General features: G+C 41.4%; 1 protein-coding gene across 1 annotated transcript in view; it reads left to right on the top strand.

The window, feature by feature from the left end:
- Positions 1-12,423, top strand: part of CDS1 (CDP-diacylglycerol synthase 1) — a 66,913-nt gene that overhangs the window by 21,620 nt on the left and 32,870 nt on the right. The window contains exons 3-5 of the mRNA XM_061145617.1: positions 1,700-1,796; positions 8,274-8,371; positions 11,749-11,888. Of these exons, the coding sequence (XP_061001600.1) occupies positions 1,700-1,796; positions 8,274-8,371; positions 11,749-11,888 (335 nt within the window). The remainder of the gene's footprint in view (positions 1-1,699; positions 1,797-8,273; positions 8,372-11,748; positions 11,889-12,423) is intronic.

Genomic DNA, 12,423 nt, shown 5'->3' with positions numbered 1-12,423 from the left:
AGGGAAATAAAGTTGGGTAAGTACAATCTGACAAACTTGTGCAAAACCTTGAAAACAATTTAAAAGACCTTGGACTTAATGTTGGCATTTTAGGTCTTGTGTGCAGAAAGTACATGATCAAAGGGATTTTTGAGAGAAGAGTAGATCTGGGTATCTAGACTACATAGGAGAGTGACTGAAGACAGGGAATGTAATTAGTGTTTGACAAATGAATGGAATCAGCTAATATTTCTGTTATAGGGTGGAGAATACTTAGAATAGGGTGTGCCTGTGTCTGATGCTGGGAGGGATTGGGGGCAGGAGGAGAAGGGGGCGACAGAGGATGAGATGGCTGGATGGCATCACCGACTCAATGGGCATGGGTTTGAGTAAACTCTGGGAGTTTGTGATGGACAGGGTGGCCTGGCGTGCTGCGATTCATGGGGTTGCAAAGAGTTGGACACGAATGAGCAACTGAACTGAACTGAACTGATGTGTTATCATATGTTGGGTCAAAATGTCTGTGATATAATTTAAATGTTATCATATGAATTAATAGAAATCAGAAATTATTAGTAGAAAGTAAAATGAATGGAGCCCCATAGACTGCAGCATACCAGGCTTCCCAGTCCTGCACTGTCTCGCAGACTTTACACAAGTCCATTGAGTTGGTGATGCTATCCAACCATCCCATCCCTATTGCCTTCTTCTCCTCCTGCCCTCAGTCTTTCCCAGCAACAGGGTCTTTTCCAATAAGTTGACTCTTTACATCAAGTATTGGGGGTTCAGCTTTTAGCATCAGTCCTTCCAATGAATATTCCTTCTATAGGTGTTATTAGAACAATTTGGGGTGTTTCATACAGGGTCTGCTGACATTTTTCATGACATAGCCACAGAAAGAGTGCAGCTGTTTGTAAGGTACCCTAGGCGTATGTGTGACGCCCCTGTGTAGGGGGAGATGGGCTTCCCAGGCCCTTACTGACAGCTGGGGGTTGAGCAGGTCAAGTCCCGCTCAGCTACCAGGGACCAGCCACGTTTTTTACTCAGGGGAGCTCTGCTCTAAGAACCAGCAAGGGCCCAAGGAGAAGAGAATACCCTATTGCTGAAGGCTCTGTCCCTCAGGATAACAGGCTGAAAGAAGTTGAGCTGAAAGAAGTGACCTTCTGGTTGGCCTTGCCCTCAATGTCTGACCTCCCCACACCTTCCTCTTTTTTCTGAAATTGCTAATCTCTCCAGTTTCAGTTCTGCATCACCCTTCCTTTACTTTTTCTCATTAGCAGGCCGTGCTGTCTGTTGGACCCCACCGTAACATCATTACCATTTATATCAACCACCCCGAAGGATGGACATCCTTTGAGTGGGCTATGCACCTGGCCCCTCCTTCCCATCCGAATGACCCCAGGTGGTATGTGTAGACATCCTTGTTGGCCCCCTCACTTCCCAGCCTCAAAGGATCCATCCTCACTCATGTGGAACGTGAGCTGGTTTTTTCTTTTGGCAAAACATAATTTTTACATTTCCTTTAGCTCTCAGTGACTGAGCAATTGCTCTTCGTTTGTTTGGTTGGTAATTGTTGTTATTGTAGAAGGCAAAGTAGGTGCATGGGGATTTCTAATGTGTAGTTAAGGGAAATCTGTTAAGTCTGGCAATTTAGTAGTGAAACAACATGCAAACATTTAAGAATACACTGATGCTAACTTTACAAACATTTCTTTTGTAGGTGGAAAAACTGGTGGATTCGTGGAATTCTTACTCTGACGATGATTTCGTTGTTTTTCCTGATCATCTATATGGGATCCTTTATGCTGATGCTTCTTGTAAGTGTTTTGTGTTTGCCCGAGTGTCTCTTGCTTCCTTTTACACCATTAATATTGAAGTAATTTGAGTATGTCATGTAAAAGAAGGTGATTCAAGACTTGGTAACAGCAAATTTAGTTCCTTTAGGCATTTCCTGGTTTATGAAATGACCTTGACTAAGCTTTTCAACTTGCAAATTGGCCATTCAGTGTGTTCTTTAAGCAGAGACCAAGTACATATAACAGATATACAACTTTGTGTCAGAAAGTGTGCCAAGCTTTCAGTAGAAAGTAATACACACACGTCTTCAACATATGTGACTATCAGCTAGATCCCTGACTTCAAGAGACTCAGTCTGATGGCAGAGACATGTAGGTAGCCATATGAATTAAGAGTGTAGTGAATGAGTGGTAGAAACTCTGTGATCTTATTGGGAAAGCACAGTAAAATAAAAAACAAAACTATGCCAGGCTGTTCTGGAGTGTGGTGCAGTGGGTCTGAGAACAGTGCACCTGTGTCTGCCCTCATGGAGCTTACTGTCCATGTGCTAAAGAATTGATCAGATATATCATCACAGGCTGCAATAAGGATCTGGACAAAAGAATAGGAAGCTAAGAGAGCCGAGGAGGTGCTGGTAGGCTTCCTGGACTTTATCCAGTGCTCAGCATCAGCACAGTGATTGAAGGCTGAGTAGGAGTCACGGGGTGAAGCAGAGATCTTGGGGGAAGGATCATCACAGCCAAGGTTTCCCTGTGTATAAAAACCTTGATTGCCAAAGAAGCATGAAGCATTTGAAGTCCAAAGTGGTAGAAGTAAGAAGGAGAAACACATTCTGTTCAACAAACTCATCATGCACTTCCCAGGTGCTGAACGTGATTTAGCAGTGAACAGTGAGGGCCTGCTCCAGGGTTATGTCTGATGTCCCTTCTTTTTATTATTTGTCTTCATCCATCTCAGTTATCTCCAGCTTCCCCTGGAGGAAGAAACAACCCACGGCAGTATTCTTGTCTGGAAAATTCCATGGACAGAGGAGCCTGGCGGGCTACAGTCCAAGGGGTTACAAAGAGTCAGACATGACTGAGCGAATAAGCATGCATGCATACATCTCAGTTAGTTTAGTCCCTTCTTATGATCTTACCTCCCTGTTTGTTTCCTGGCTGCCTGGACACCCTGAGAAATATGTTTACCTACCTGCCCCTCTCTTGTTTACTCCTATTCACAGCGATAAAGTTGTAGGAGCAATATGATGATTTTCCTTATATTTTTGTTAAGAAAATAAAAGAAGTTTGGAAGTGAAATCAGACACAGTTGAAAAAAAAATTCCATCAACTTCTGAAGTGACTTAGAATACCTCTTTAAAGGACCATAAAGCCCTTTCTTTTTATCCTGTTACTAATTTTGTACTTTTTTGGCATATCCAGGTTAAAAAAAAAAAAAAATGAATGCGAAATTACTTCCTCTGTTCTGTTAATTTGCTGACATTGCAGCTTTTTCTTAGAACGGAAGGATGGATAATCGACAGGACAGACTCACTGTGAGGCTAGAGGGTGCTGAGTGTGAGAGCCGGTAGGCAGGCGTGAGCGCAGTCCAGGTGTGACATGAGGCTGGGCCCCAGCTGCCAGTCCTTGGAGTCTGAACCCCGAGGGCTCCCGGCGTCTCGGGGTGAGATTTCAGGACTGAGTGTGTGCTGAGCGCTCCCCAGTGCTGTGTGGAGAGCGGTCAAGCTGGGGGAAGGAGAGGTGGGGTGATGGCAGAGAGCTCAGTAAGGCTTTGGGGCTGAAAGGATCTTTGAGTAGACCTTGAGGACCTGTGGGGCTGGAGTGAGCACTGTGAGCAAGGGTCCCGGTGGCTGGGTGTGTCAGGAAAGGGTAGGTGAAACCTTTGCCTGGGGCTTGGGGCCTTTGAACTGGAAAACATAATTAGGGATCAAATCCTGGAGGCCCTTGAGATACTATGTGAAGACGTTCTGAGTTTATTTTGTAAAGCAGTGGGGAGCCATTTAAAATTTTTAGGGATCATTTGGATTGTTAGTCCTCTTTCGAAGGTAGTTTTGATCAAAGATTATAAACCACCAGTATCCTGGAGGCATTGACTCAAGTGCCCGGTGACAAAATGACATTACTCTCCAAGCTGAACTATTTGGTGTGGTAGCTAGGGCCAGAATTTGTGGATAGAGACCAATTCTTAACCATTCTTTTATGACAGCATTGAAAACAGCTTTAAAGACTTCCTTGCATATTTGGATTCTGATTTTTTAAGAAGAGAATCATAAGCACATTTAAAGTACTTGGGCTTTTTTTGTTTTTCTACTATGAAAGGAAAATACCATTGTATGACAGGTTATTTGTTTGGTGAGTTTAATCGGAGAAGAATATTGAAGATCAGGTTAAAATATGTTTGAACTGTTATTGCTCTTAACTTAGATTTACTGCACATGCATGCACACACATGTACACATGCATCTATACATGCTTTGTGTTTATGATATTTATGTTACAGGAACATGGATAGATATATACATACACACACACTGTTGGTACTCAATTGATACTATCTGTATTTTAAAGTCTTATTTACCTTTATAACCCTAACTAGGTCCTTTATATTTTGAGAAGTACACATTGTACCTAGCTTGCATTTGTCTTACAATATCAGCATTCAAAAATGACTGATTCAGGAGAGTTTTTTTAAAAACTTACATCTAGGAAATGATAGCTACTATTTTAAGATGGAACTCGTACTCACATTCCTTAAAATAAAAGGAGCTTTTCCTCTTCAACCTTCTACTTATAGTGCTTTAATTGTTGCAGTCACAGCTTGGAATCACACTTTCTAAGTGATGGAGTTACTAAAGCAATCTTGTTTAAGAAGGAAATGGGAACATGTGACAGATATAAGAGGTTCCCCATACCCCTTCCTGGAAACTCCCATAATAATTGTTTTAATGCACATTATTTAAACAGTGCATTTCCCATTGTGAGAGTTATAAATGTTTATTAAAATTACTTTGGAAGGACTTCCCTGGTGGTCCAGTGGTTAAGAATCTGCTTTGTAATGCAGGGGACATGGGTTCGATTCCTAGTCAGGGAACTAAGATCTCACATGCCATGGACCTAATTAAAAAATATTAATAATAAAGTTTCTTTATAAAATTACTTTGGAAAATAAATAATTAAAAAAATCACTCCCAATCCCATCATCAGTGACCAAAAGTTAATACTGCCATTTAATATATTTCCTTTCATCCTTTTTTCTTTTAAAAACCATGATTGTAATTGTATATAATGTGACTAAATGCTGTATCCTTTTTAAACTAAATATTGAATGTTTTGTGTTGCTCCATAGTCCTTGTAACCATTAGCTTTAATACATTCATCTACTCCGTGGAGTGCAGTACATCATGTTATTTAAAGCAATCAATGTGTTATTTTTAGACATTCCGGTTATATTCTGGTTTTTCTTTATTGTGAATAGTTTTATCCTGAACATATTAAAATGTAAAGCTTTTTCACGTGCAGGGCTATTTTCTTTGAACAAATTCCCGGAGTGAAAATAGGTACTTTAATTTGGATAACCCATAGGTACCATAGCTCAGACTCAACATATCCAAATCTGAGCTTGTGTTCTATTGCCAGCCATTCTGCATACCTCTGTTTCCTTCTCAAGCCTTCCCTGGTATCACCCTATGTTCTCCTCTCTCCCTTAGCCCCTTTGATTCCTCAGCCACCAAATCCAGTCAGTTCTACCTCGTTGATGTCTCTGATTTCATAGTCCGTCTTCCTCTGCTGCTCATTCTCACCGCTCTGGGTGTGGTATCTTACCTGCCTTGCTGAATCTTTTCTTGCTGCTTCTCCCATCAGCTCTTTCCACTTGTTAACCCCAGACAGCCAGGTCTGATCTTGACCTTCCGTGATCAGCACCAGCTCCGTTGCTCAGCCCTTCATGCTGTTTGCTGTGATGCTGTGACCAGACTCCTCTCCTCTCTACTGCTCAGCCCAGCTTTGTGTTCAGCCTCTCTGGACTACTTCTAGCTCCCTGCACCCCCCCCTCCTCCCCTGTGTACCTGGCTGTCTGTCCTCCTCCTCCGCCCCAGCTGGCCCATCCCCGCCCTCACCACAGCTTTCTACGTCTGCCTGTGCTCATATCCACGTGGCTGTTTGCACATCGTTCTGGAGCTGCGTGTGTTCTCCCTGAGAGACTATTCCTCTCTGAGAACAAAAGGCCTGTGTTATTTCTCTGAATCTTCAGTAACTAACAAGAGTGGTGGTGGTGTTTAGTTGCTGAGTTGTGCCCTACTCTTGGTGATCTCATGGACTGTAGCCCGCCAGGCTCCTCTGTCCGTGGGATGTCCCAGGCAAGAATACTGGAGTGGGTTGCCATTTCCTTCTCCAAGGGATCTTTCCAACCCCCGGACAGAGCCCACATCTGGACTGGCAGGTGGTTTTTTTGCTGCCGAGTCACCAGGGCAGCCCAAAGTAGCAGAGTAGGCACTTAGGTATCAATTGTTTTTAATGCTCCTAGCACATTAATTGGGCCAGCGGAGGCCTTTTGGTGCATTGCCACCTCTATCGGTGGCATGGAGCATCAGGTTCTGTGTGGTCACCAGTTCTTACTCTATTTTGAATTCTCTGTTTTCTATTTTTCCAGCAGTACCATATTAATTCTGTTGATAACTACAAGTGACAATTATATACATATATGTGTGTGATATTAAAAGCTCTTTTTTCCTCCTTTCAGTGAAATTCCATATATAGAGCTAATGGTTGTTCTTGAACAAGTGTGTTTATAGGAACTGCATGAGTGCACTTGATATTTTAAAAGCCCTTAGTTCTATAAATAGCATAGCTTTACCATTTTACCAACATTGAGCATTGTCCCTGTTCTGTGATTATTTTTGTTAAAACAAATGACTTGATAATATATGCAAAGGTTATTTGAAGGACAGTATTTAAATTTCCTCTTGTGTTTATAACACATTTATAGCTTTTTCTTAAAAGAATTATTTATGGTAGTTTGGCATAATATTTTCTTGCCAAGGGGATACAGTTACTTTTTTAAGTATGTCATTGGACATGTAATAGGTATAGTGGGGAAAAATAGCCTAAGACTATCCTGGGCAGTAGGTTTGGGAAAGCTGATGTGTGGTGACCTTAAAAAGAAATCCCAAAGTGTACTCTTTAGTGGAGTTTGGTTAGTTCTTTCTGGAAAGGCCCAGATAGTAGTATTTTAGGCTTTAAGGAGCCATATATGTCTCCATCGTGTCATCTTTGGGTTTTGTTTTTAAGTGTCTATAGATACAAAGTCCGTTCTTAGCTCCAGGGCTGTACAAGAACAAACCCCTGGGTAGATTCTCTAGAGGTGGGAAAAGTTAGTCTGCTATACTGACAGAGGCTTGGATTTCTTAGTTTCTGGTGATGAGTGTTCAGCTTGCCATTGGCTCTTTGAGTCTAGGAATTGACTTAAGCCAAACACTGGTTATGATGCTATAGTCTCAGAAATTACCTTTATCCAGATTGTGGAGGCAGCAGTTTGAGGGACTGCTGCATAGACCATCACAAAGGGCTTCATGAATATAAACCTATTTCCTCAGCATGTGCAGGGCCTACCAGGTGGTTCAGATGGTATAGAATCTGCCTGCAATGCAGGAGACCTGGGTTCAGTCCCTGGGTTGAGAAGATCCCTTGGAGAAGGGAACGGCTACCCACTCTAGTATTCTTGCCTGGAAAATTCCATAGACAGAGGAGCCTGGCGGGCTACAGTCCATGGGGTCGCAAAGAGTCGGACATGACTGGGTGACTTTCACTTACTTACTTGGCATGTGTATTGGACACTGTGCAGACAGAACTGCATAGACTCACTTGACTGGCTACTGGGGCCGCAGACGTCGAAGGCTGCTTATAATATGTCAAGGAAGCACTGCTTGGGTTGATCAGAGATGTGTGTTGCTGGCTGAGGGAGACTTGGCATGGTGGGAAGAATGAAAATCTCATGCCAAACCCCTGAGTGACTCAGTAAGGATATTTTAGCCATTTGTCCCAATAGTATCTTTTTCCTTGGCAAGAATACCAACTTGTTAAAAATAAACATATACAAGCAAATTTTCATATAGGATCATTTTCTTAGGATAACTCAAGAAACAAAATCGACAGAGAAAGCCACCCAACTTCAAGAAATGAAGCAGTAATGAGGGATTGATTAAGCCTAGTTAGCTGTGACCCTAGCCAGACTATACCCTTCAAATTCTAAAGAACAGTGCCACCTCCTACCCTGGGAAGGATCTCTCAAACGTTTTGAATAAAACATTGTTTTGCTTACCTCTTTGGGACATCACTTGATTATAGAGAAGTTGAATATTGAATTTTTGCTGATGATCTTTAGAATAACTGAAAGTGGGTAGCTGAAGATTTTTAAAATACATGTGACAAGTTACTTATTAAATAATTAAGCATAAATGTAGACATTAAGAACTGTGTGTTAATGTTTTCTCTTGGTTTCAGGTTCTAAGCATCCAAGTGAAATGCTTCCATGAAATCATCACCATAGGTTACAGAGTCTATCATTCTTATGACTTACCTTGGTTTAGAACACTAAGTTGGTAAGTGACTTAAAACTGTTTCAGATATGAAAATCTGATTCTTTTCTAAAGTTGGTAAGGAAGCATCCTGACCACTCAGTATCCACCCAGTTGACCTTATAGATTGAGTATAAAGAAATATAAATGAAAAGAATGCAATTGTATGTTGAAAGAAGAAAATCACCTTTAACTCTCCATTTCAACATAACTATTTTCAGATTTCATCTTTCACTATTTGTAGATACCTGACTTATATTGTATATACACACAGTTTTTGTCCTCTTTTTAAAAACCTCAGCATTATATCGGACACATGTTTATACCCTTTATAATTACAATTTTAACAGAAAGTTTCATTCTGTGAAATGTTAAATATATGTTAATCTTTTGGTTTATTTCCCCTCAGTTGACATGAGACCATACACAAATCCGGTATCTCTACAAAGACTGGAAGATGAGATGTGAAAATAGCTGTGGGTTTTCTTTTTTTTTTCCTCTTTTTTGAGTGACAAGTGGTTGATTCAGGAGAGGAAAGCCCAAGCTGCGTGTCTGTCTCCCTCCTCCCCTCCCCTCCTCACCCCTGCAGACTGGCCTGTGCTGTGCTTAGTCGCTCAGTCATGTCTGACTCTTTGCAGCCCCTTGGACTGCAGCCCACCAGGCTCCTCTGTCCTTGGGATTCTCCAGGCAAGAATACTGGAGTGGGTTGCCATGCCCTCCTCCAGGGGATTGTCCCATCCCAGGGATTGAAGCCAGGTCTCCCCCATTGCAGGCAGGTTCTTTACCATCTAAGCACCAGGGCAGGTAGGCAGACTGGCCTACCTTCTCCAAACCCCCTTAGGCCTTGGGCAGGAGGACCAAGCAGGGCAGTGAGAGGATGGATGACCTTACCTTTGCTGCTCCTGGCTTGGTCTCCTGAAGGCCCCGGGACCTCTGACATGCAACAAGGAGGGTTGTCAGAGGAAAGAGGAAGGCTCTGATGGGGTCAGTGTGTAACGCACCCTGCTAAACATTTCAGGGTAGTTACCAGCCCCTGAAACATTGCATACAAAATTATTCTATGTAGAAAATACTGCATGTAAAATTAGCAAATAGGAATCACCAAATAATTTTAATATTTAATGTTTTATATATTTTTAAGTTTTTTCAGGATTCTTAGTTATCAGGACCTTGACCATGAAACTTGATAATATGATAGTTCATAATTAACAGCCCATGTCTTTGAATGTATCAGTAGTTGTTTGATTAGTATCAGTGTCTTTTTAAAACAGGCATCACCTTTTGGGTTTACAGTAGTCAAAAACAGTTTCTTGGTTTTATGAACACCTAATTTTTCCTTCTGAGAAGTTTCTTCATGAGTGGCAGTTGTACAGGGAATGTTAGGTAGATTAAGTTCTAGTTGTTTAGTCACTCAGTCGTGTCCAGCTCTTTGCAACCCATGGACTGCAGCACGACAGGCTTCCCTGTCCTTCACCATCTCCTGGAATTTGCTCAAACTCATGTCCTTTGAGTTGGTGATGCCATCCAACCATCTCATCCTCTGTTGTCCCTTTCTCCTGTCCTCAATCTTTCCCAGCATCAGGGTCTTTTCCAATGAGTCCACTCTTCGCATCAGGTGGCCAAAGTCTTAGAGCTTCAGCTTAATCCTCAGTCCTTCCAGTGAATGTTAAAGTATTTGGAGAGTAGTTAACCCAGGCAGGATTGATTCTAAGTGTAAGGTGGAAAAAAGGTAGGTCAGGATGGGCTCCAGTGATTGTAGAGGCTTCACGGAGAAGGTGACAGAGAAACTGTTACCAGAAATGAAGACAGGCTTTGGATGGAGAAGGATGTCTGGGCTGGGGAAGCAGCACCTATCAGGTTCTAGATGGGGGCAGAGGAGGCACCTGCCACAGGTGGTGAGATCTGCTCGGCTCTCCCGAGTGGGAGGGAATGGTGACCCAAAGGTTGGACTGCTGAGGGGCTTTCTGGCGGCCCAGTGGTTAGGACTGTAAGCGTCCAGTGCAGGGGGCGTTTCAATCCCTGTTTGGGGAACTAAGATCCCACATGCGGAGGGGCATGGCCAAAAACAAAAAAGATGGTTTGATGGCCTATCAAGGTAGGCCTTGATAGCCTTACAAAGGTGTCACAGACAATTTCCATTATAGGAGAGAGAGACATGGTAATGTGGAAACATGATGTGCCTCCCTTTGGGAACAGTGGGGTCTGATTCCATTCATGAGGACCAGAGGGAACCACCACCCCTCTCCTCTTCTACTGCCCTCCCGGCTGCCTAGGTCAGGCTGCCTAGGTCACGGTCTTTCTAAAGGAGGAATCCGGGAGGAACCCTGAGGTAGTGTTTCTTAACACGTTTTCCTGGCTTACACGTGCTCCCATCAGCAAAGTCTTGTGAGTTCAGCTTCTCCCTGGCGGAAAGGATAAACCAGCACTGGGAGAAGGGGCAGGCCATTCATAAAGTGTTTGTGTTGTTTTTATTTTTTTTTCAAATTTTACATTCTCCATTTTTTAAAAATTTGATTTATTTATTTCAATTGGAGGCTAATTACTTTACAATATCATAGTGGTTTTTGCCATACATTTACATGAATCAGCCATGGGTGTACATGTGTTCCCCATTTTTAAAGTTTTTCCCCAGAGATTTTTACCTGCAGCTAGCTCCTAACCCCCACTGCTACCTTTTTGAGTCACTTATTCAACTAGAGTCCATCTGGAGCATTGAGAAAAGGGGACAAGACCCAGTGTGGGCAGGACAGAGTAGGAGGTGAGAGGTCAAATTACTTCTTCCCTCTTTTCCCATTGATCTTCCTTAGGGCGGGCGGGAATTTGGCTTAGGAGCTCTACTATTAAAACGCATTAGAGGGACTTGGCTGGTGGTTCAGTGGTAGAGGCTTTGCCTTCTTGTGCAGGGGGTACAGGCTCAGTCCCTGGTCGGGCTGCGCTCAGAGCCCATGTGCCTTGTGGCCAAAAACTAAAACAAAAAAATGAAGCAAAATTGTAACAAATGCAATAAAGACTTTTTAAAAAATGACCACTTAAAAAAATTCTTAAAAAAAAAAAAGCCTTAGGGAGATGTTGGGAATGCATTTGCATTATAAACTTAATTGTGTGTGTGTGTGTGTGTGTGTGTGTGTAGTATTTTCTACACTGCTTCCTAATTTTCTGTCTCTGGCATTAGATTTTGAGCTAAATAAAGGCATGAACTACTCAGTACATTTTTGTTCACTGGTAAGTTTGAAATTAAGTTTAAAACAGGGATAAAAAAGGATTTTGGTGGAATATATCATGAACCTATGTTCAAAACTTAGTTTTGATCTGTGTCATCATCAAAAGTAGAAAACAGTTTTGTTGGGTTTGAGGGGGAAAATGTTTCAAATATAAAGAAGCGAATTGTTTTAATGTTACAGGTACTTTCTGTTGTGTGTGAACTACTTTTTCTATGGAGAGACTGTGGCTGATTATTTTGCTACATTTGTTCAAAGAGAAGAGCAACTTCAGTTCCTCATTCGCTACCATAGATTTATATCATTTGCCCTGTATCTGGCAGGTAAGTTAAGGAAAAGACTCTGCATTGATTTGTAGCCAGTATATGTTACATGCTTATTTTTATTTATGTTAAATTGTAACATCCTTTTTCTTTGGTTACATTTTAATCCACCTCTTTTTAAATGTCTCCCATATAAAACTACTTTCATCACAGTCTTAAACTGCAGTTACTCCCTAATGGTGGTTAAAAAAAGTACTTTGTGGTTGAAAAGAACTACTTTCTTAGTAGTCTATCTATATATTTGAAAATTTTCTTTGTAAATTATAGTAAAAGAACTTTAAACATATGGATTATTTACCAAGTAATGGTATAATTTACAAAGAAACTTTCACACATGTATTGCTTTATTTGTTCCTAGGAAATAATTTTATATAGAATTAATCAGGGTACTTAGTTTTCCTGACTTTTTTTTATTATATATTCATTTATATATATATATATACATGTTTATAGTAGGCTATGTCACATTTTTATGATTTTAGATTAAGAATCACATACTTAGGATAATGTTAGAATTAACAGATTTGTGGCTTTC

Source organism: Dama dama, chromosome 6, assembly GCF_033118175.1.
Source record: "Dama dama isolate Ldn47 chromosome 6, ASM3311817v1, whole genome shotgun sequence".
Taxonomy (NCBI): domain Eukaryota; kingdom Metazoa; phylum Chordata; class Mammalia; order Artiodactyla; family Cervidae; genus Dama; species Dama dama.
The sequence above is the reverse complement of the archived record's forward strand: the minus strand, read 5'-3'. Positions and strand labels throughout refer to the sequence as shown.